This window comes from Oryza glaberrima, chromosome 1, assembly GCF_000147395.1.
Source record: "Oryza glaberrima chromosome 1, OglaRS2, whole genome shotgun sequence".
Taxonomy (NCBI): Eukaryota; Viridiplantae; Streptophyta; class Magnoliopsida; order Poales; family Poaceae; genus Oryza; species Oryza glaberrima.
In genome coordinates, this window is record NC_068326.1 from 17,088,836 (window position 1) to 17,114,511 (window position 25,676).

Consider the following 25,676-nt stretch of genomic DNA (forward strand, 5'->3'; position numbering starts at 1 on the left):
AAAAAATTATATTCAGACAATGTTTAAGTCAAACATTAGGAATATAAATCATTAATAACTCTCAAGTTGTTAAGTTGTTAAGTTTAAAAATATAAAAATTATATGAATAGATTTGTTTTGAAAAATACTTTCATAAAAGTATACATATATCATTTTTCAATAAATATTTTTATAGAAACAAGAAGTCACAAAGTTGTGTTTTGGAGATCGGGTCACTATCCAAAACGACTTTCTCGGAAGGAGTATTCCGGAATTTATTTTGTTCTTTTAGGCCTCATTTAAAGCCCACAACCCCGAGATTTTAAACTGAAACGACCCCAGCCTTTTAAAGGATGTTCATTTTGGTAGCTTTACCTGATACATGCTCAAGGCTCTTTTCCCTACTTATCTATTCCATCCTGTCATGCTTCTGTACGCGCAATAGGAGAATTATGGGATACACCTCAACATGTAATTTCAAACACCATGGAACCATGTGATTTAACAACCGCTGAAATCTCTTCCTCCACACGACCGAAATTCCTCCCGCTCCAAAGTTCAGTGCAGCTGCACGTGTCTTTTCTTATGAATGTACTCCCGAGAACCTTTTTCAGGTCTAATATTCTCGCGGTTATCTTCCTGCTCATGGAGTCAAGGTTGAAGAACGCCAGGTATATTTCTCCTATATCATGGACCACAGACATTAGCCCTCAGAAAAAAAATCTGTGACATATATTGCCACAGCCCGCCTCTTAGAAGCTGCAGCTAATGTGCATGACAAATAGGACAAACAAATGTCTCACTGCAAACGATTATGTCTAGATTAACATTTGAAGTCTAGTGACATTCAGAAAAGTGGCAGCAATTTATAAAATCTCTACAACTGCTAAATGCTAAGTGAATCGAATAGATCTTAAATCATAATTGTGGACTTAGTGGAGTAGTTTGTGTTTGAAAGTCAAGCCCTCAATTGGCAGATTCATGCTTAGTTTTGAATTATTTTTATGCTTTTGAGCCGCTAGAACATATATGTATCTGCATTTATGAGAAGTGGATAGGAATGTGGTAACAGTGTAACACTAATGATACAATAGAAAAAATTATTGAAATTGCATCTTGCTTGACTACTCTATTCAAAGAGTTTATTACAGCTCAGAAAGCAAGTCATGGCTAGTTATCTAAGGGAATATTTGTACTGTCTAATCAAGATAACTTGAGCAACTGACTGCTAACCAAATAAATAACTGGGGTGACTTATTCATCTGTTTGTTGCTGTTTAGCTTGTGTGGATCAATGCCATGTTTTTCATTAGTGAAACTCTTGTTATATAAAACCTTTCTTTGATGAAAAGAGAGCAACATGATCTCACATTAACAGCATGGATGAAATGTTATGCACAATACTGCGTCAATACACTGTCACAGCTGCTGCCGGCAAAAATACAGGTTCTACTGCAATAATTCCTTACTACATCACTGGGAACTTCTGTTTAGATACTAGTAGTAAACTTTTCTCACAAAGTACAGAAGCAAAAAACCATTCAAATATTAAAAAAGGGTTTTGGGGTCACTTAATGGATTATAAAAAACAATTTCACAGATTTTCCAAACAGACCTTGTTAAAGGAAGTATAAGAATTTCAGGAACAGTCAAGTTTATCATTACTATTCAGTTTTTTATTCCTTGCAATGTTAAAACAAAATTCAGTACGGGATCGTATGTAGGAGATGAAAGATCAGCTACCTTTACTCCCAGTTGCTATCCATGCACGTGCTACTGCTCCTGTAGTTACAACTGCATACAGAATTGTGTTGCTTATATCTAATAATGTTGAAACTAAGTCACCATAATAATTATCTAAATAAAATGTTGTAGTGTGTACCTCCTTTATTGTTGGATTCCACCGTGGCACATAATCTTGAATAACTGCTAATGAGGTTTCCTTTCTCATTCAGCTCCCACATCTAAAGTAATTGTTCATGAGTAATGAAGGCATTAATTCAATCTCCAACTAGCAAAAGTAACCATTTTGCTAGAACTTGCTACAGTACAACTCAGTAGAAGAAATTTTGCCACATAGGTTGTTCAAAGAGATTAAGCAAACATGGGCTTAGCTATTTTATCAAAAATAGAAGGGAACATTACAAATTTGGCCTGGCAGCAAGAAAATGTATTTTGTTTGATAGGACACTCTGATTCTGTAGCATGAGCTTCTTAGAATCCAAGAGGAAATTAAGCAATTAAATAGAGGACAGTATAAATACAGATATTTTATAATCAAAATACACAGTAGGAATTTTCAAATTCAAATCCAAATTCAGGTTGCAGTAACTCTAATATTCTGTATGAGGAATGTTTTTCGTCATTTACCTGCATAGCATGCCACCTGCACCTTGAAAACATGGGAAACTTGCTATCTGAGGATGTCCTCCGTTGACTGCCAGATGCATCCAGACAAGCATCGTCACTGTCCATAATTGCCAGGTGAAACTTTGTTTGGTATTCTTCACTATGTACGATTATATCATCCCTGAAATGGAGAAAATATAATCACAAAAACTATTTAAGTTACTCCAAATTTATAAATTGGGTGGTGCTTACGATGTCAGGAGAGGAATTGTTTTGCCCAGGCAAAATGAGATATTTTTGTCATCCTGCATCCCATAGTTCCTGCATATATGATCTGATTTACCATGTTGTGAAAACATATACCATCCATTTGCTTTGTCATCACTGCAGGCAGTGAGACCAAGAGATACACCATCAATCTTTGGTAGGTGTACAAGATCTTCGGATATGAAACGACTGGAATGCTTGTCTTCTTTGGAAGTCCTTTCACTGTACACATGATGGAACTGGAAATTTGTACAAGCTTAGTGTTGTATTTACGCCTACAAAATGCTCTATCAGTAGGAATAAAATACAGGGTACCTCCATATTATTTATGCTGTAGTGATTTATTTTCAGTAATGTAGGATTTGTTATTATGCTTAACGTGTCATTGTCGAGATGCCTCAAATCTCCTCCATACATTAGAGGCGATTTAGCCATTGACCAAAGTGCTATCTGCGAGGCCATGTGAGCAAAAAGAGTTTAGTGGATAGAGAATATTGAATATCAGATATAGATTTCCACAAGTGCAAACCTGTGTTCTCTGTTCATCAGATGTAAGTTCACATTGCCTATGTGGACCCTGATTGACACCTATATTAGAGCAAAAATGTTTATTCCTGTTATAATTATATATGCTTCAAGGAACCTAAGATTCTTTCCTTTACAAAGAAGTTACTTAGTAATACATATAAATATGCAGCACTTTCCTAACATTTGAAGAAAAATCTTGATATGGCTCAATTACATGTGAATGGTTCTATAAACCAAGATGATATTGGTTAATATATTTCAATATTATATATAATCGTTCATGTCCTATAATGAGCAAAACCCTTGTTTTATGTTGCCGAGACATGCGTCTAACGAGAAATTGTGGTATGTAGTGGAGGGTTTTGAATTGGAGTGGTTGAGTTAATCTTTGCTCAAGCAAGTATTTTAATCTTCGGTGTGCGGTGATCTGTCTTTAATCGAGATATGTCATCCAGTTGCAGTATTATGAAATTAGGGATACGATTTATGTTTGAGTTTAAATTAATTATATTCTACTGAACAAATCTAATGGCATAAATCCTCTCAAAAAAAAAAAAAGAAGTAATGGCATCAATTTATTTGGTACGGACAAAAGTAACAATATAGCCCATGCATAAATATAAATTAGATGATACTCAGCGTTCTGCAAGATATTGATGTACACACCTAGGTTCCAGGTTCCATAGTATTAAAATGCAGATTCAATAGGGATTTATGATTCTAATTTTTTCATATAAGTGATTTCTCTATGCTGAACAGTTAGAGGGGCATGTCAAGACAAGCACTTGCTAAAGAAAAACTGTAAATCATTACCTGCATTTGTAAGCCAGCCAAATGGGAGCATGTCTAAATCTGGCCAAGATCTTCCTCGTAATCCTATGGCCCCAATTTTATTTACAGCAGCAAAGGAACTGTGTACAATATGTAATGGGGTAAGAAGAAATGATTTATTTACTAGAAAAATAATCAAGTGGTTTTTAGATAATGAGAAAAAAAGCAAGTTAAAGGCTAATTAATGGATTGAAGTCTTGCAGTCAGAAACTGCAGACAGAGCATATTGGCTCAATTTACCTAGACACATCAAAATGTGAACTAACATCCTTCCAGTTGTCCCAATCATCCCCTGTTATCCTGTACATGTTAACATGTTGACTGATGTTTTTGGCTAATGCTGGAGTCACTTCAGTTCCTGGTGAGATGGACAGGATGATGGGGCGGTCAAGCTCTGCCAGGAGCTGCAATTTAGAAATTAGCTTATTCGAATAGTGCAATAATTTGAAAGGACATCAACAGGATATGGGGCTACTAACCTCTGAAATAGTTATGATTTCTTTTGGGCTGTAATCCGTACCGAAGATACAATCAACCTTCACTGTGAACAGAACAGAATGGTACAAATGAAACCATCAGAATAAATTTCTGTTTCGGTATGACATGAAAATGATCATCTACTGCCTAATATATGAGCTTTCTACACAGTCCTCACAATTGTAATAACTAAACTGAAGAATTATGCTATAAGAATACCAAAATCAACACCCCAATCAGTGTACTGTTCATAAAGAGATCTCAGGAAGGCCTTTCCAGCTCCAATATCAGTATTTACACTCATAAATCCATGTGGCATCCATGCACATGTTCTATGTGTAAGACCTATATCACGAGCTGTCCATTGCCGGCCATCCTCTACGTAGGGTTTTCCCTGAAAAGGGCCAACAGAACACACTTTGAACAACAAACAGCAGTTCAATGACTTATGTTTCTGGTCCTTTTCTTGCTGTAGTATTTCAATCCCCTTTCTTGAAATTAATTTGAAGAATTTTAGAGAAGTTCCTTTTTTTCACAGCGAAGAGAAGTTCCATTTTGCAGGGAAAATAAACAGCTAAATATTTGAATCATCAAATAATAGAATAGCATTATTTGCACCCATAATGCATAATGGAGCAAATTAGTATTTTTTTCTAATGATAATATGTTTGTCTGGAAGACTACGACAGGACATTGAAATCCAAAATGGTTATCCCATAACTACCAGAACACACATGTTTAAGCTATTTTACAGTATGATCTTAAAAACGCATTGGAGGATAAAGATTGGCTGCTGAATAGACATTGTACAATATAATGTTAACATGGATCAATAATAGGATATCTTTGTTTACGCCCATAACGCATAATGGAAAAAAATAATAATTTCCTCCAATGATAAAATATGTCTTAATGGAATGAAGCACAGTTCTCCTGCACTCTCAAGAAAAAAAAAAGAGGATAAAATGTTTGTCTGGATGGCTACAACAGGACATTGAAATTTGCCAATCCAAAATGGTTATATCAGTAACTACGAGAACCCATATGTTTATGCTATTTTATAATTTGATCTTAAAATTGCATTGGAGGTTAAAGATTGACTGTTGTATGTACATTATATAACATATTATCTCCATCCCAAAATATAAAGGATTTTGACAGTACAAATGCATAGCCAAAATCCCTTATATTTTGGAACAGAGGTACAGTAGTAACTTCAACAAAGGATCAATAAGAAAATAAAGGCAGTCTCAAAAAGTGGAAGAAAAGCATAACTGCCAAAGAGGCTGTAGTTGTTATCCAACTCCATTTGAAGGAAGGAAAACATTACCGTTTTAATGTCCAATATGGGTGTGTTTCCATTCACAGCCTGTAAACTTATCCCTTTCATTAAATGGATTCCGAATTTCAAGCCCATTCCATGCACCTTGTTTGCAAGTTGACTGAACCCTTTATCAATTCTGGATGATGGAAATCTTTGAAGATCAGGAAATGGCCGACCCCACTCATCAATGTTATCAAATCCATATGAATCTGTGTATGCCCCATCAACATACTTTCGGTACCAGAGGTAATCAATAACTGCATACTACCCACCAATATGATGCAAAATAGTTAAAATGATGATAAAGTTTATATTTTTTATATTCATTTTGCTATCAAATAAGCAATTTGAATGGTTACCTCATATCCATGTGGGAGCAATTTTTCTGCCAAGATCTCCGCATTTTGCATGTATGTGTTTTCATCAACTATCCATGAAAAGGAATCATAGGAATTCCAGCCTCTTGGTGGAAACTCAGCAAGTTGTTCATTAGCCTCGGAAGTGCCCCTGAAATGTAAAAGCATTAGTAAACGTAAGCCTTTCCTTCTTTTGCTTCGAATGAGCTCGGTTGTCAAAGGATGGAACAGCGACAGTCAAGATGGAGTTGTCCCCTTGTCAGAGCACACAGTTGCACATTTTATGTACGCAGGTGCAATTATACTTTGTAATGAACCTATAACCAAACTAATCATCAAGGACAAGGAAGCACTGGATACAAAATACATGTTCCAGAAAAAAAAAACACACGCACAACACATTGATAAATCATAGGTGCGCCCAACTAGTTGTCTTCAACTGTATCAATAAATGGAAACAGAAGAAGTATGTCCAAATCTCCAATTACAATCCCTTGATAGGTACTCCAGTGCAAGAGTATTTAATAAACAAACAATGATGGTGTTTGTGCTGTTGATTCACAAAGTTTTAATTGGGGTTCGAAAAGCATGTAGAAGCCCGGCGAAAAAAAAAAAGCATGTAAAAAATCTGGAGCCGCAGTGGTTGAGAAATTTTCTTCCAGATTTATTTATCCTAAACAACTTCTGCCAAATGAATTCATACTATCCTCACATAAAGAATTGACAGAAGCATTTATTACTGCTACAACAGCTCGATCATCTGGATGGTCACACGCAAGAGCATCGCAAACAGAACCAATCAATGCTAATCGCCGGGGGAACCAGCTGAAACCAAACGCGCTGAATCCACTCCAAACCGCCAACCAACATACGGGCACCGGTATTTCAAATTTCACCAAAAAGTACGTAATCCCCTAAACAGCGAACAGCAAAGGCGCCCCGTCTCATCCGTGGAGATTCGAGATGAGCGGGGCGAGGGGAGAGCCGGGCACTGACCAGGGGAGGAGGGCGCAGAGGAAGGCGTAGCGGAGGAGGAGGCGGCGCCATGGCGGCGGATGGGAGGATGGGGCTCCCCTTCCCATCCCGTCGGGCCGAGGCGAGGCGACTGGGGGAGTGAAGCCGCGGCTCCTGAGTGCGCGAGCTGAGGGCTCAACTGACGATGATTGATGGAGTACCAGGAGCGAGGAAGAGAGAGGTGTCGTGGGGAATGTCGTGTCGCGTACTCGCGTTGCGTGCCGTATAGCGTGTGACGCGTGGGCGCTTGTGTTTGATTTTTGGCACACGAGGCGGACGAAACCCATAAGGCCATTCACAAATGCACACATACGTGACATTCAGCCCCAGCCATTCACATCAAATATTCTCAGCCACATCGATCTCTCCCGTACCAAAGTGAGGAACAAAGAGTCTAAGTTGGACGAGCTGCTGTCACCATAGTCTTTGACCTACCACCGCCACGCTATTGAGCTGTTGTCGAGCCATCGCGCTAGATCTGAAGAGCTTAGTAGAGGGAGAAGCGATCGCCGCCACGAGTCGTCGAGCTGGGCTCGAGCAGCAAGCGGCAGTTGAGAGGCGTCGGTGGGGAGGGGGAGCGGCGGAGAGGAGGGAGAGCTACCGCGGTGGTCGGGGAAGGGGAGCTGCCTCGAGCTGGATCCGGCCACCTTGTTGCCGCTCCGCCCAACACTGTCGCTGCTTCGGCCGCCTCTTCGCCCGAGCACTGTTGCCGAGAAAGACGTGTTGAGCCGCCAGAGAAAGACGTGTTGAGCCGCCAACGTTCTAGATCGGGCTGATCAACCCCCGAGCTCCTCGCCATCCACGCATGCATGCGATCCCGAGCTCATCGCCGCTTCGATCCGTTGACATGGATGGTAGGGAGAGCGGCAAAGGGGAAGAGGGGCACCGACGATGGGTGGGAGGGGGAGAGGGGCACCAGCGGCGGGGTAGTCGAAGGAGGAGAGGGAGCGGTTGGTGGGGAAAGGCAAAGAGAGAGGAGATATGAAAAGTGAGGAGAGAGAAAGAAGAAAAGTGGGGTACTACCATGTATTGTGAAGGATAAAATAAACCATATGCACTGTGGATGTTGTTTCTTACTATACCATTTCTAGTCTAGCTGGTGGTTTTGGCTCCTTAAATGTGATAGCTGCACTGTCATCTAGTTGCGAGCGTTCCTCTTGGCGCAACATGCCAAGTGGCATGCGCAGAGAGGGGACGGCAGACGCCGCAAAGAAGAGGTAGGTGCGCCGGTTTTTCCTTCTTTTACCTTATTTTTCGTTTTCTCTCTTTTTTTTTTTTCAAGTATGTTTTCTTAGGGTAGGTGGCGCCGGTTTTTTTTCCTTTTTTATATTTTCAGTTGTCTTTGCTTTTCTTCCGGTTTTTTGGTTTTTAATATATACGTAGCATACAAAGTTTTTATACATACGTATATAAAGCCTGCTCGTATACGTGATGTTTTTTCTTGTTTTTTAAATTATTTTAATATGTACATATACGTGTATATATTTTTTTACATCAAAAGTTTATACACATTAAAAAATATACATATATACTATATATACACGTATGCACATGTATAAAAATAAAAAATATACTCATAGACAAAGTTTGTATACGTGTATGCGCACAAACTTTATATACATACGTATAAAAAAAGAAAAAAGAAATAAAAAACCAGGAAAAAAGGGGAAAACCGAAAAAGAAACGGAGAAAAAAAACGCACCAATGCCTCCCCCCAACCGCATGTCATCCGCCGTTCCCTCTGCGTGCGCGCCACGTGGCTGCGTTGCGTGGAGGGGAAGCACGCGTCTAGGCGTGCATCATTACGGATTTCAGGGGCAGCTTGGGTGGTAAACCGGCTTTGGCTTGGCTCCGAGAGTCCATATTGAATACGTAATAATATAAATTTAAATAATTAATAACAAAGTTTACATATACAATAATAAAAATGTTAATTTTTTACATGAATGCATGATGAACAACTAGTCTCTCTCCCTTTCATATTATAAGTTATTTGATATTTTCTTAGTGAAAGTTCTTTATATTTGATCAAGTTTCTAGAAAGAATTAGCAACATCTACAACCGCATATTAGTTTCATTAAATTTAACTTTCAATATATTTTTGATATTCTTTTATTTAAAATGTTACTATATTTTTCTATAAACTTGATCATAAGTTAGTCAAATAACTTATAATATAAAATGGAGGGAGTATGAGCAAAGTTCTATGCATGATTTTATTTTACCAAAGGTGCATGAAATTAGCAAATTAGCACAAAAGTGCACGACAAGCCTTACACTTACATCGCAGTTACTAATTAGTTAGTGTGTGTCTAGATAGGCACACGCCAGAAAAAAGAACAGGCCATACAAGTAAAATATCTGTTAGGTTTCAGTCATATGCTTTCTGTAGCTACGGAGCTACAAAATGTGACACTCATAGACTGCTTTATAAATAAATTGCATGAGTTAAAAAAAGTAAATATTTCTTTTACATTTTAACTAAGGATGAGCAAATCTAATGTTCCTACAAATAGTAGAGAATAGTGAGAATGTGCACCTCGATATAAGAGATCATATCATATGCACACAAACTTCCCGTGCACATTCCGTGCACACCAACTAATAACTGTCACAAAAAATTCTAGAAAAAAATTGGACACATACTTACAATAGTATTACACCTACGTGTGAAATCTTATATTCAAATTTATTATATTTTAGCTGTAACAAAAATATAAAATGACAAATCTTAACCCTTAAAACTGTCATATTTTTCACTTTTTTGTTACAGCTAAAATATGATGAATTTGAATATGAGACTTTGCAGATATGTGTAATACTATTAGGAATAAATGTCCAATTTTTTCAGTAATTTTTCGTGACAGTTGTTAGTTGGTGTGCACGGGAAGCTTGTGTATGTTCCCCTCGATATAAACCTCAAATGCACGCAGTTCTTTACTATATTCTTGGAATTAATTAGTGAAGTTTTTTTCTCATAAACAATGAAGAAGCTTGATCTTTCATTTAATTTGCCATCAAAGTCAAACATGTATATACCATACTTCTTCTCTCCCATAAAAACATTTTTTGGGAATCAATCTGTTGGAGGTACACCACGAAGGGTCTTCGGCCGAACCTGCTGAAACCAAGGGTTTAGGCGCCAAGCTCAGACCGGAGGCAAGCGACGAAGGTCGAGAAGGGAGCCCTATGGGCGAAAGCCGTGGCTCAGAACTCGCGGGCTTGGCCAGGCAAAGACATCGTCAGAAGGCCGCACGGGCGAAGGCAGTGAGGCAAATTTGCCCTTGGCATGGAAGCGTGGGCTTTGCCAAGTACCGAACCCCACCAAAAGTAGGCCGAGCGGGCCGTGGCGCTTTTAGGGGACTTCGTCAAATGGATGGGCCGAGCTGTTTAGCCCAACAGGGGCCATACATGTAAAGGACATTGTGTGCCTCCAATAGTGTCCCTATCATAAGGGTAACCATGTAAATTCCCCTATAAAATCTAAACCCTAAAGAGGGAACCTATAATAGAGCAATAAATAGCCCCTAGGGCCATGTAATAGGGGATAAAAAAAAATGTTCACTAACTAATACAATTGCTTTTACTTCCTACTATTGTTAAGAGAACGTGACGCAGTTGTCGAATTCGATAACACAATCCGAAATTCAGAATTTTTCCATAGAAGTTAATTTTTTTCTGTAACTATGGAGTATATATAACACATCACACATAATTAATGACTCAAGTTCGATTCAATTAATTCAATCACAACAGTACAGGCAATTGTTCTTTGCAAATCACACACAAACCAGGTCATTCCCTTGCACACAGGCTGACCTTTCTTATTTCAAATACACACCAAACGATCACAACAGTACACGCTTATGTTCTTTGCAAATCATAGACAAACCAGGTCATCGTCCCCTTGCACACAGGCTGAGACCTTTCTTATTCCAAATACACACCAAACGCGAACCAATACCATATCATAAAAGCTGACAAACTGATCACGCAGCCACATCAATGCACGAAATGATGAAGCGGCACAAGGTCGTGCAATCAAGGTGCACTACCGTGGACGGTGGACATGCAAGCAATACTTGTGTCCGATGATGTCTTTATTTTGTCTGACGAAAAGCATGCAAACCACACACAAAATGCGACAGAAGGGTAGTTATAATGGCACCAAACACATCTCTGCAAACATGGATGGCGATCACCACTTCTCCTCAGCAACGCTAGGTAGGCTTCATCATTCGTGGAAAATCACCTGAATATATGGTACAAAAAGTCAGACAGACAGACACCCATACTAGTATTTGATTTAAGGGCCCAACAACATTACAAATAAATATTCGAGATTATGAGAAAGCTAGTACTATTTTACTTATGAGGCCACTAACTAACTAGACTGTTAATTGTGGTTAATTCAAACACGAATGAAAGAAATACTCCCCCATTCCAAATTATAATTATAAGATCTATATTTTTTTACACGGTCTTCAATAACATACTTTAACCAGTATTTTATTCCATTCTATGAACCCAACAAATATGAAATTAACATCACATGAAAGTACTTCAAAATATAAATCTAGTGATATAACATACATAATACTTAGTATAGATACAGTTATTATGATTATTAGTTAAAAGCTCCCGAGTTTGATTTTCCTTAAAAAAAAAAGACGCCCTATAACTTGGGACGGAGGGAAGGGAGTAACACATACCTGAGGACGGATCCCTGGGGCAGGTTCTTCTTATAGTAGCGTGAGTGCCGTGGGCTGAAGAGACTGCGGCTCGCTTCCATGCCGTCGCCATTCCACTCCAGTTTGTCCCATACGTCCTTCTCACAGTCGACCACCGCCGGAGGCTTATCGCGTGGACGGCCGGCGTGGATGGCTGGCAGACGTTTGATACTCCAGCAGCCTCTGAGCTTGATGGTCTCCAGCATGGGTGCTGACATGGCTGTTTCACATATGTCCTGTAGCATGGGGAGATCTTGGAGATGGATTCGTCTCAGGCTTGGGAATTCTATTTTGGTGGCACGTTCTCCCCAGTGATATTTCACCTCTGGGAAGATCTGTGTGAGCTCACCACAATAGGTGATGTGGATGGTTTCCAAGCTTTTCATTGTGGGGAAGGGCCAGGGGAGGACATGTCTTAGCCTGGGGCAGGAGTGCAGGTGTATGCACCGTAGCTTTGAAAAGGCCGCAGGTGTGTTTTGTTTGTTAAAACTTAAGCTTCTACTCCAAATGCAGCGGGCCTCTAGAAGGTGAGATACCCAGAGTGTCTCCAGGCTCCCGAAGGATTTACTAGACCTATAATAAGTATCACAGAGAAATACAGTGTGCATCTTTAGGCACCTTGTGACATGACACCATCTGAGATTTTTGAATTGTTGGTTCTCCTTGTCTCCAAGGTTACCAATACTGATGGACGAGTTGTCATGTATATGCAAGGATTGAGTATTATAGATTAAGGAACACATACCATAAAGGTCCTGTTCGATTTCCAAATTGCTTCCTCCTTCGGCAATTTCTATATGGCAATCGAGAGGCACAAGATGCTTGCAATATGGCACTGAACATCCATCTTCACCATCGTTGTTGAAAACCTTGTCAATGACATCAAGATATGGGAATCCAGGAATTAATCCATCTCTACAACTGGCATCTTTCTCCTTAGCTCTTGGAAGAACTGGTTTGTCGTTGACGGTAGCAGAGATATGCAAATGGAAATGCTGAGATGGAACATTTCTACCAAACGCAATCCTAGGTAGATCTCCATAAGCGACGAAGCCACGAAGGAACCTAGCATCCGTAGCTACAACATGTGCAGATTGATGGGCTTCATGCTCTTGTCGGTTGCAGAGATGAGATCTCTGACAGCCACCATCCATCTCTCTTGTTGCTTTTCCTCTGGTGTCTATGCATAGCAACTTCAGTGGTGGGTTGCTTGGATCACTCCATTTCACTCTGGTAAGGTTCGCACAGCCCAGTAGAAAGAGCCTTTCAAGTTGTTGGACCTGCATAGCTTCGAGGTCGAGTGCTTCGATTCTTGTCTCCGACAGGTTCAGCTCCTTGAGGTTTGGCAATCCACGTAAGAATACACTCTTTAGTTGCCCACATCCCTCTAGAGATATCTTGGAAATTACACAAGTATGCTCTTGATTTATATATGTGTTTGGTCGCGCTTCTTCTTCTGGCAGCCTTGATTTATGTATTTGTTTTGATGCTAGTCCAAATCCATCAAAACTGAATGACTCCAATGACCTAGGAAGGGTATTAGGCTCCACTACTTCCAAGCCAACACAACCATCAAGAATGAGCACCTTTAGTTTACTTGCCCCTGATAAATTTGGCAAGACATGTAGAGTGGTGTTGCCTGATAAGTCAAGGAGCTTCAGGTTCATCATGTGTTGGAATGAGCCATGTACTGCCGCTTTCATGTATGTAGAGGAATCAATCACACTGAACATTTGAAGCTTAGAGAGACAACTTCTTCCTGTGGCCTTGAGAAACAGCTCCCGCAGTTCAACCATCAGCACCACCTTTGATGGGGATAAGATCCAGTACCAGTTTGTATCACGTATGTCCAACACCCATAAACTTTGGAGAAATTCCCATTGTTTTCCTTCCTTCTCGTGATACCTTCCACCAGTTAAATCAGCATCCTTGTTTATGCAGCCATCTGTCAGAATAAATTTGAGGTTCTTGCAGTAGGTAAAAGGAGGGGATGCAAAACTAAATGTACACCAAGAGAGTCTTAGTACACAAAGTTTGCTGCCATAACTAAACAAGTGATTTGGCAGTACCGCTGGAGGATCAGATCTTTGGAACGTCAAAAAATAGGATGTCGCTTCCAGTGGTACTGTATCTATATTTTTCACCTCATCTGAATTCTTGGGCATAACTGAAACCCACCGAGAATGTTTTGTTTCTTGTTGCCTCTCAAGATACTTCCTGAACCAATCGGTACGGTTGTCCCCTCTTGCAGGAAGATATTCCAGTCGCATCCTGCGATAAAGTCTGTTGGCAATCTCCCATGCACTGTCTCCTGCTATGATCCCGTCACACACCCAATAGTTGCAAGCATGGGCATCGATATCATGGGAAATGAAGTTGCAGTGGTTATAATACAGAAGTGACAGGTACAACCAACATTCGGTAATTAGAGCTGGGCTGATCTCACGGCTAACTTGGGCAGCCTCACAGTGCATTAGCTTACTACTTTGGGAAAAATCTCGAACATGCATATAAATGAAAAGATGAGCACTTTTCACTTTGTCTCTGATTGCAGGATCAAGCCGAAACCTCCCCCGGAATGTCCACAAAACCGTGTTTCTCCGCTCATATACAGGAACACCAAGTCTAGATAGATCAATCTCATCATCACTTCCATTGTTAAAAATCAGCAAACATGTACAGCCCCCTATCTTTCGAAAGATGAGCTTCGCAACCTCATCTATCTCAGCTCGGGAGCTCTTTTCTATGCCACTGAAATCGTCTTCCTCGCCCTGCTTGTCAAACAGGGCCATCGTGGAACTGCCGAGGTTTAGCTCCTCTGCAATCCTCCTCTGCAGTGTTCTCCTGCTTTCCCACACAGAGCAGTCTACATGGAGGACTATGTCATAATACATGGATTTCTTACGTCTGGCTGACTCTGCTACTGCTGCAAGGATGACGGAGGTACCGAGCCCATCCCAGCCATCAAAGTAAATGTTTTGCCCGCCCTGATAATAGGGTCTATCGCTGTTACTCAGATACTCCTCGAGTATCAGATCCGCGGTGTGCGTAACGCCATAGAGCCAGATATCCTGCAGAAAATTAATTAACACGGTTCAGTATGCACTTGTATGACTTCAAATATTCAATGTCTTGCACGTACGGTACTAGAATATATATATAATATACTTTCTCCGTTTTACAGTGTGAAACTTTCTAGCATTGCCCATATACATATAGATGTTAATAAATCTAAACACATACATGTGTATAGATTCACTAAAATCTATATGAATGTGGGCAATGCTAGAAAGTCTTACATTGTGAAACGGATGGAGTATGCAGGAGAATGATACTCCCTCCATCTACTTTTGATAGTCATATTTCATTTTGGCACACAGACCAATAATAAGTAATTATACTTATCATCCATTTAAACATACTACTAGTCATTCCTCGTAAACAAGCCATTCATTAATATTTACATTTCTCAATGCCTATGTAGCCAATCATGTGTGAAAAAATGAAGAGTCACGCATTAAAGTCGAGAAAATCATTAAGAGGATAGGTTGTTGGATTGAAATATGCCTATCAAAAATAAAATTTTCAGATTTAGAAATATGACTATCAAAAATAGATGGAGGGAGTAAAACTTAAGCACTTTACTTCCTATATATATTACTGCACAACCAAACTAAATCAAAAAGGACCACACACGTTAGTGTAATTGCCTACCGTGGAAACTAGAACTATATATCTATATCTATATCTATACTAATATAAAAAGGAGGAGTTGCCTCCTCAAATCCTACTGGTGAAATCACCTGGTGCAATCTCTATCGTCCATGCGCATCCGCATCGCCCTGATCTGATCCCTACCGTTCACCGGGATTTCACCCTCTCCATCTCCGTCTCCGTCTCCGTCTCCACCGCGGCGAAGACTACGCCTCCGCGCGAAGACTACGCGCTCCTCAGTCCTCCTCGCGTGTACCGATGCCCCCGCCTCACTCCACCGTTCCCCCACCCCCCGAGCCGAGTTCTTCTCCAGCCACCGCCGCTGCCGTCGAGGTCGTCCCCAGCCACTGCCGCGCTACTCGCTCCTCCTCCTCCTCCTCCCTTCTCCTCGCGTGTACTGCTGCCGCCTGCCCTTGCGGGAGCCGAGGTCTTCCGCAGCCGCCGCCACCGCCGCCGCCGAGGTCGTCCCTGGCCACCGCCGGATCACCGCCGGAGCCGAGGTCTTCCCCAGCCGCCGGTGCCGCCGAACTCCACCGCTGCCATCTGATGTAGTATGTCTCTTTCTGTTTCTGCCCGACCTCTCTCTCTCTGTTGATGACGGATTTGCAGTGGTGGTTGGTTAATGGTTTGGCAGGGTGGTTTAATTTGGTATACGGTCCTAGCCCAGCTTGTTTCCTTTATCGATCCATTGCTTTCGCTGTTAGATGAATGGATTTGGATGGCAAATAGTGTGCTAAAGATGATGTCCATCATATGCTAATTTAAATGCCAAATTGCAACTTGTTACTCAAAGGATCTCGCTGACTGTGCAGCTCTGATTCAAGGAACTCTCTTATTCTTTGGATTATGGGAGATTCAAGGAACTCTCTTATTCTTTGGATTATGGGAGGTTTCTGTTCATCTTTTCAAGCTGATTATTCTGATCACATACTCTAAAGGCTTCATGTACAACAAAGTGTTGCCTTTTTATAATCTCTTCTATTGTTCAGATTTCAGGAATTATGAAAGTATTTTACATTGAGTATAAAAAGACCATAATGTGTTAAGATAACGACTGTGCTGCAACTAAAGGTGTCAATTCAAATTATTCCTGACATGAATGAATTATCTGGAATTAGGTCCACAGTCTTGGAGCATCAGTATCTTCGATCTTTCAGTGGAGGCTTGCTTCTTCACCAGTAATTAAAATGGTGGACAGCATCTTATAAAATTATCACTCTAGGAAGCTAACTTTTTGTATATCAGATTTATCAGATCGTTTTGTCCAGGAAGCTTACTATTTGTATGTTCTTGTTGTAGGAAAACATATGGTGTTGCTAACTTCAAAAAAAATGTTCGGCTGCATCGTTGTTTTTCGCTCTCAAGCAGTGAAGAGAGAGAGAGACTGGTGGAGTAGGTGACGATCTCCATCAAATACCCCCATACACTCTCAGCCAGTCGGCAGCGATGCAACCAACTCGCATATGAGGCGGCTGTCCGCTCCAACCCACCGGTTGAACGCGTAGCTTGCTTGGTTTGATTGATGTATGCCAGTTCGACATAGAGGAACACACCGTCCAAATCAATGTGTTGGTAACCTCGATTTCAAGCGCTCAATTTTTTTCATGCTATTCTATGAATGCTAGGATTGTGGATTTCTATTCATGGAGTCAACAACATTTTTATTTTAATTTTTGTAGGGCATACGGGGAGTGTGAAGTAGCTATCACGCCATTCTTCTAATCCAAGGTACTTTATAAAGATTTTATATATCTATTCTTCATACGTTGGCCCCTGTCCAATTTGTTTGGAAATTGTATCCAATAGCCTATTGCCTGTGCAGAGCTCATTTTTTACTGGTTAGAGGGATGTTTCTTTTGCTCTTTGAGATGTATGTTTACCATGGCTGTTGCAATCTAAATTTCCCCTTCCAACTACACATATTAAGAAATAGCAATTTAATATATATTCACTCAGTTTCCATGATGTGATCTATGGCGATATGTCTCTCTTCCTCCAGCTCTCCAGATGGAATCGAACTCCTCACCTGCTAGCCACAATTCAATGCAGGAGCATGGTTTTCTCCCAGGTATAAAATACACAATATTTTTTTTCTATGCGTTTTGGTTGTTTGTTGACTACCAACTATCATCCCCATTGTGGCTGAGAACCACATCTATTGATTGCATGTATACTTGCAATTCCTCCATGAAAAATGTCTTGTCAGAATTCAGAAGTGATGGATCGAGATGATACTAAGAGTGGAAAGGGCTCCCCAACCAGTGCTACTCGACGCCATGGACGTATTCATGCATAGCATCCAGGTGTCATGGTTTCCTCCTCTCATTCATTTGTTTTATTAGTAAAAGTATACCCTCCATATGTTTGTTAAAACGTTTTGCATGGATGGAAAATTTCTAGCCCGGTGATCATTTGTTTGTTAAATGTTTGTTAAATGCTTCAGACATATTCTTTGCTTCTCTTTTCAGCAACTATGGGCACTTAAAGTGACTTCTGAGGTGATTAAGCAACATGGCTGTCATCATATCTAACTAATTAATTTTCACATATATATCTATTAAACATGAATAGTACAACGTTGTTTGTGAGGTGATTTTTATTTGAGAGGCTACATATTTGAAGAAAATAAACCTAAATAACTCATAAAAATGTTTTGCTTGTGTTCAGATTTTGCATGGTTTTTAGTTGCCAATTAACTTTGTACATCTGAACTTTGCATTTGATGTTATGAGGTCGACAAAGCACAACAGCCTACAGTGAGAGCAGCATCTTTCTAACACACTGTTTATTGATCTTGCCTTCACTTTTTTGTATTGTGTAAAACTCACTTTTATAGCAAAATTGTTAAGCTAACTTTTCTTGGAAGTGAACCTTTCTACTCTATGCTTCTTGGATTTCATGTTTACCTTGCTGCTCTGACTGAAGTTGGGGTACCACACATGCACAACCTCTTTCCCCTGATTCTTAACCATAAGATCTTGTGATAGGGGGATGCTTTTGCGCCTATGAAATTGGGTTTATTGGTGTGGATGCATCTTGTCACCCTGAATTATGTACTACTGGCCATCCGTGGAATTAAATGTGCTGTAGAAACTGGCAAGTGTCAATTCAGAGTGACCATTTAGGATTCCATGGTGTGCACGCTTTCTTGTGGCATACTGGTCTTAGGAGTTCAAATAGAGTTAGTTTTAGTGCATGAATTAAAGTGAGATAAAAGTTTATGCCTGAATATATAATTTGGTCATCTTAATTCATTTTCAGGAATGTTAATATGTATTTATGTTTCCTTTTTTCTCATAAAAGAAAACTCACCTAAGAGAATGTATGGAGTATAAATATGTTCTAACAGAAGTTTTGAGTACTTATTTTTGTGCAGCTTTCTTAAACTAGCTAGCGCTAGAATGCTCCTGTTTGTTGAATTGGCTGTAAAGATGGAGGGCATCTAGGTAAAAGATACACAATTTATCAGATGCATAGTCTACTCTGGTTGTATATTCGTACATTATTGTCCTTTCTAGGGAGTAATTTGGGTAAATTCAACTGAGGGAATAGGAAAATTCTCCATTTCCTTCAAATTATTATGTTTTATGGTGATGAGAAAATAAGAGCAATTGCTATTCTCCTCTAAGAAAATAATTTGTTGTTCTTCTGTAAGAAAAGAATGTTCCGATAGTTATTCCCTTTACTTACTGTATCACTTCTAGCTGACAATCATTCAAATTTAGATCACAAATGTTTGTCTACAAAAGTAGCAACATCGCAATGTATGAATTTTGGTATTATGGCTGGAAATAGAGGATTGATAGGGAAGATCGCCCTCAAGTCGCCAGCTTCTCCGAAAGACTGAGGCTCTGATCTGATTGACTTAGTGGGCAAGGCCCTTTATCTTTATTGCTTAGTCCTTAATACAATAGCAGGCCCCCTTTATATACTAGGTGCCAATCTAATATTTAGGAAATCTAAGACAAACTAGGAATAGGAAACAGAATCCTAAACCAACTAGAATTAGATATATCTACTGATTGTTCCTATTCCTATTCCTATTCCTATGGTATTTGATTCCATAACGCCGGTCTATAACATTTGGTTGGCAATTTTGTACTTTTTGCGAATATTTTTTTACCTTTGTCGTTGGTCAGTAAATTGTAATTGAACACAGGATTTTATAGATATCACTGGCCAAATTGTCATCTTAGCATAACCTATAAATTTATATATTGCCAACATGTGCCTTGCACGTGCACGATAACTAGTTTACAGAAATGGATCATTTGTTTTTTTTCTTTTCATTATTGCTCCAGCTAACGGACATAGGCACATGCTATATATTCTATCCATCCGTAGATAAGCGTAGCCTTAGTCTAAAAATTTGTACCTAAACAAGTGTAGTGTTTGGAGTGGTCCACTAGATCTATTTCTTTTCTTTTCGTTTTCTTTCATCCTTTTCGTAATATACTAATTCAGCCTTTTCTTTTCGTTTCTAGCAATTGAAACAATAGTACGTCCCCCTTCTCCTGAATAAGTATCTGATCCACACCTTCCGTAATGCTCTCAAAGTAAACCATAAGCGGCAAATATTCTAACGCAGTTCAGTGCGGGTCGGTAGAATAATGTTTGCAGGAAAATGGAAACAAAGCAAGCACTTGGCTATAATATACCATCGAACAACTCGTGTTGTCTTGGATAACCTTGTTTCTATACGGTGTTGTCATGGATTTACTTGTTTCTATAATATACCATCGAACAACTCGTAGCTAGTCAATTGTTAATCAAACACTGTTAAGGGAGAGAAAATATCCATTTTACCCTTAGGGTATCATGCGTACTCATGAATTTAACTGGTCATTATCCATTATATTTCTCATTGATACAAAATAGGAATAAGCAGTTTCTATTTTTTTTGTGAATTGAGAAAAAAAGCAAATCATGGCCGATGAAATCCATGAGTACGCATAATACTCTAGGGGTAAAATATATATTTTTTTCTCCTTTTTAAAGGAACTAGTAAGTTAGCCAACACATTCACGCAGGCATGTATCGTACGTTTTGTTTGAGAAACTTATAAGAGTGGAATATCGGCCAGTTGATATTTGCCACATTTGAAAAGCAAATGACACCTCCCTATTGTATGCATGATCTATAGTTTTATTTTTTATTTTATAAACCTAGTCAATATGAGCCATAAAATTTAAAGTTAGTGATAACAAATATAACTTTTGAACCAACCCTGTACTCCTACCTATAATATTTTTCATTATCTAGAAAAAAAACATATCTATAAGATTCTTTTTCTAGTTTTTAAGACATGACCCATGGAGGTTTAAGATTTTTCTAAACTGAGATCTAATTGTTGAATAATGGATTATTCGTTAAGTGGAACCCCACAATTAGATGATTTTTATTCCTCAAAATTTCTAAGTTCTTTTTTTAAAAAAATTAAGACATGATACATGGCGATTAAGAGCGCTATAGTTTTTGTTTTCTGGGTTGCCTTTCAAAAAACTGGGGTATATATTAAAATGACATATTTAATATTTATACAATAAGTAAGGGTAGTTTGGACCTTGAATTATTATAAAATAATTTCTCAAATAAACTGAAAACCTATGAATTATGATCTCTTTCTAGCTATTGACTGGTTTTTATATTATTTTATTAGTTAAAAAAGAGAGGAAGGAATTGAGTGGGAGAGAAGAGGAGGGGAGATTTAAATGGGAGAGAGATCAGAAGGGTACATAATTATGGAGGAGGGGAATATACCTGAGGGCAAGTAGACTTTGTTTTATGTTTTCTTTAACGTAGATCTAATTGGTTTGAGTTATTTATATCTAATGGTATAAAATAATAGGTCTACCGCATTAAGTGAAATTTAGTAAAGAGAAAAATATAATCATATTTTTTATGCTTTACAAATTTAATGTATTTTAATCACTACTACTTTATTAACTAAAAACAGAATAAAAATTAGTTTTATTCACTGATTAAGATATATCATTTTTAATCTTTTTTTCACTTTCATTTTACTTCAATCATTTTAGATGTAATTTAATTATTGTGAAGTTATGCATGACGATAAAATCTATATCAGTTTTTGTTCATAGTATTTTTAGCTGTTTGATTGACATGTAAAAGTTAAAACCAATAGAAACATAATTATACTGCAAATAGAAATATATATTATGAATATGAGTCTTTAAATATAATTTTAGTATAAATAATCTAACGACGTAAGTGGATAAAATTTTTATGTGTGATATATGATTTAGGTGTTATAGTTATTTTTAATTTTTTATTATAAAATGTACTTCTAACTAACGTATAGCATGAAAACGGAGGAAAGAGAGACGGACTACAAGGCGAAAGAGTGAGTACGTACGTACTCACGTGGGCTAGGTGGGATGTGCTTTCTTTTGTTTTTTTATAAGATAGATATAATTTCTAACCAATGTAGAGTGGAAAAAAGAATTTTAGGGAATAGGAGGAAGAGAGCATGCATGGCGTGAATAAGGGCGGGGGACGGGGGTGGATGAAGGGGTAATTGGGTACGTAGAATTCATAGATACAGGTCTGGTTTGGAGTTGGGATGTGTTTTTCTAGATGGATCTGTTAAAAGTAATGGACCCAAATGAAAATAGACGGTTAGATTTTTTTTACAGGTCTGGTTGGGAGTTGGGATGTGTTTTTCTAGATGGATCTGATTATTGAAAATAATGGACCCAAATGAAAATAGACGGTTAGATTTTTTTTCTTAGAATTTATAGTGATTTCTCTAATTTATTAGAGTGCCATGTAGATCTAGGAGTATTGTAGAAAGTTTAATGGATATTTAGTATATGACAGATAGTTAGATAGATAGATTTGACTAATGGTTGACTAGCGGCGATTCCACTATTATGACATATTTAATATTTCTACAGTAATTAAGGACAGTATATATGAACCTTGAATTATTTATTAATTATAAATAAAATGTTAGTTTAAATAAACTGAAAACTTATGGATTATGATATCTTTCTAGCTATTGACTGGTTTTTATATTAATTTGTTAGTTGAAAAAAGAGAGGAAGGAATTGAGTGGGAGAGAAGAGGAGGGGAGATTTAAAGGGGAAAGAGATTAGGAGCGTACATAATTACGGGAGAATATACCGGAGGGTAAGGGGACTTTGTTTTATGTTTTCTTTAACATAGATCTAATTGGCTTGAGTCAAACAAGAACACCTATAGTGGGATCGATTCCTCACTCCCGTGTCGCTCGCCCTGGATGACATGGGAGGCCAACGGCCCGTGCGCGCGGGGGCTCCCAGGCTGCATCCGCTCGCACCGCCGCCGCCGGCACCAGCGGTGGTGTCTCCCTCCCTCTTCCTCTCCCTTTCTTCCTCCTCTCTCTTCTCTTCCTCCCTCCTTTTTTCCAGATCTGGGGCTTCCGGTGGCAACAACTACTCCTCCCCACCAGGCGGCGGCCTCCTCATCCCGAGCCTACGGTAAGAGCTGCACGGGGACGGCCGGATCGGGCCGGTGGTCTTCTCCTCCGGCTGGATCTAGGGCGTCGCCGGTCATCCGGCTCCGGCTGCCTCACCGTGTTCGGCGCTAGCCCTCCCATCCCGGGTTGGTGGTGGCGTTGCGGCGTTGGCCGGCAGTGGTGGTGTGAGGGGGACGGCCAGACCTCCTCTAGGTCTAGAACCGGCACCCTCAGTCGGGATCGGGTGTGGCCGAGCCCCTGGTAGCGGTGGCGACGTCGGTTGCTCGATGGAGCTTGGGCGGCCTGTGTGGCCGTCCGGTGGCGCCGTCAGTCTGGCTCTGCCACTCAATGGAGTTCGGTTGTTGTGTAGGTGATGCGAATACTGCAGGTACCTTCGGTCTGCAGGTGACATTTGGTGGCTTCCACCATGGTTGCTATGGTTGAAGGGGACTCCGAGGTAAAAGCTTTGCTCTCCTTTCCGGTGCTAGCAATGGCGACGCCTTCGGGTGTTGTTTACCTTCTCGAAGCCGTTGCTACTAGAGCCCTCGTTCAACTCCACTTCAAGAAAATTCTCTGGGTGAAACCTTAGATTCATTTGGATCGGACAATGTCGCCATTCTATCGGCGTGACCTTCTTGAAGGCTTTATTTTTCGGAGTTTTTTTACTTGCTGGACTGCTATTCTTAGGTTTAGTATGTCGATGTCAAGGTTCAGTATGCTATTCTTAGGTTCTGTTGCTGCTTCCTTTTCAGTGTGAGGAGTGAGGACTAAGTGCATCTTCGATAAATATTTACACTTTATTTACTTTATTTGTGTTTGAATATCTATATTAATTTATTGTTTTGTATATCCTAGCTTGATTCCTGGATTGGAATTTATACAGAAAATAGTCTAGATTTCTAGGCGTAACAGATTGCCACGCATCGAAATCAGTCATCCTCACCGTTATCGTTCGGCTATCCAAATATGCTCACGTCTTCCGGCTGGGACACCCATACACGGCAACGGCGGTGCCACGGGCTTTCTCCAACGTGGTCCGTCTCCATGACATTCCGAGCTTCATCGTCAGCGATCGTCACCTGGTGTTCACCAGCTCTTTCTGGTAAGAGCTCTTTTGGCTGGCTGGCATTAAACTTAGAGTGGTGTTTGGATCTATGGACTAAATTTTAGTCTCTGTCATATCAGATATTTGGACACTAATTTGGAGTATTAAACATAAACTACTTACAAAACTAATTACATAAATGAGAGCTAATTTGCGAGACAAATTTTTTAAGCCTAATTAATCTATAATTAGCATATATTTACTATAGCATTACATAGGCTAATCATGGATTAATTAGGGTCAATAGATTCATCTCGCGAATTAGTCCAGGGTTATAGAAAAAGTCTTGTCATTAGTCTACGTTTAATACTTCTATTTAGTGTCCCAATATATCCGATGTGACATGGACTAAAATTTAGTCCCTTAATCCAAACACCTTAACCTCAGCTCATGACAAGTGCTATACGTACTAAAAATTTCTTACATGTGTTTTCTAAAAAAAAAAATCTCAAATTAATATTTAATTAGTTTGGACGGTTAGAAATCAAGATTCAACCACAATGTGCCACATCAACATTTTCAAGATTTTATTTTGTACGTCTAACATTTCCTGGATATCCATGAAGCCAGTGTGGGTGTGTGAATTAATCATCAAACGACTGTGTAAGAAGGAGATTATGTGGCCCTAGTATCACAATATGAAGTCTGTAAAAGTAAGAATATATATTTAGTAGTGTTGTTACTTCCTCATGTATCTAGATTCATCTTTAAAATTGAACTTTTTTTTTACGAAGAGTGTTGTACACAATAACACTATGTTTGGGATATCATTAGAACACACGTCGAGACAACTGCAATCTTCGAACCACCAGTCAATTGACGACAAAAAGTAATTCAACTAAAACACAGTACTGTTAAGTAAATTTACTTCTCTCTGAAAGGGTACTGCTAACATACAGAACGGTACCTCGCGTTTCATGATGTATACTTTCAGAGAAGATCGTAGAGCAGGGACGATTCATGCCAAGAGATGTCTAACCCATGATATATACTTGCCGAAGATTCCAGTCCCTAGACAGCACGATATAAATGTTAGTAGTGCACACAACGCAACATTATATGAAAGAAATATTTTAAAAGATTGGCAAGCATTCTAACAATGGACTAAAGAGACTTGACTAATAATTCTTCTTGCTGAACTGGAGATATACAATGGCAGCTAAGACGCGGAACACATGCATGGTACCTTGTCTTTATACAAAACCAAATAACAGCAGAAATAACACCAAGATTAACCCATGACACGCGCAGTTCAGTTCAACTCCTGGACGCCATATATAACATGGATGTAAGTCCTCTAGTATCGTCGATCAAAGAAAATCAAATTAATGTTTGTCATACCTTCGTATAATTAGCAGCACAGATGCAGGGACAATTTCTAGATCACACTATGACAGTTGATGCAGAACGCTGAGCTAACAATATGATGTGCCTCCAAATGAACTTGATCCCTTAGGCATTTGCTTGGTTATGTTACCTTCCTTTTTCTAAAGCGAAATTCAGATTCTTTGCTTATCCCTGGAGGTTATAGGCACGTAGTAGT

The 25,676-nt window shown here is 39.4% G+C and overlaps 2 protein-coding genes and 1 long non-coding RNA gene across 5 annotated transcripts; 1 reads left to right on the plus strand and 2 right to left on the minus strand.

The window, feature by feature from the left end:
• Window positions 1–147: 147 nt before the first annotated feature.
• On the minus strand, window positions 148–7,314 carry LOC127752495 (uncharacterized). Its single transcript, XM_052277897.1, has 14 exons — window positions 7,107–7,314; window positions 6,114–6,261; window positions 5,761–6,018; window positions 4,650–4,824; window positions 4,433–4,494; window positions 4,194–4,357; window positions 3,936–4,033; window positions 3,124–3,182; window positions 2,910–3,044; window positions 2,580–2,833; window positions 2,349–2,508; window positions 1,861–1,942; window positions 1,722–1,772; window positions 148–661 (listed from the first exon to the last, which is right to left on the minus strand). The coding sequence occupies exons 1-14, from the start codon at window positions 7,190–7,192 to the stop codon at window positions 444–446; spliced, it is 1,950 nt and encodes a 649-aa protein (XP_052133857.1). The 5' UTR covers window positions 7,193–7,314; the 3' UTR covers window positions 148–443.
• Window positions 7,315–10,853: 3,539 nt separating this feature from the next.
• On the minus strand, window positions 10,854–25,676 carry LOC127779513 (uncharacterized). Of its 2 annotated transcripts, XM_052306319.1 has the most exons (5): window positions 25,475–25,676; window positions 25,320–25,397; window positions 25,041–25,144; window positions 11,838–14,926; window positions 10,854–11,377 (listed from the first exon to the last, which is right to left on the minus strand). In XM_052306319.1, the coding sequence occupies exons 3-5, from the start codon at window positions 25,050–25,052 to the stop codon at window positions 11,374–11,376; spliced, it is 3,105 nt and encodes a 1,034-aa protein (XP_052162279.1). In that variant the 5' UTR covers window positions 25,053–25,144; window positions 25,320–25,397; window positions 25,475–25,676; the 3' UTR covers window positions 10,854–11,373. The 2 variants fall into 2 exon arrangements, with proteins under 2 accessions (XP_052162279.1, XP_052162286.1); XM_052306326.1 differs by lacking the exon at window positions 25,320–25,397.
• LOC127779531 (uncharacterized) lies at window positions 15,756–21,480 on the plus strand. 2 transcript variants are annotated; one of them, XR_008018670.1, is made up of 6 exons: window positions 15,756–16,120; window positions 16,688–16,759; window positions 16,869–17,141; window positions 17,249–17,297; window positions 17,569–17,637; window positions 17,776–21,480. It is a non-coding gene; the product is annotated as an uncharacterized LOC127779531 (long non-coding RNA). The 2 variants fall into 2 exon arrangements; XR_008018669.1 differs by lacking the exon at window positions 16,688–16,759 and having other exon boundaries at window positions 15,758–16,120.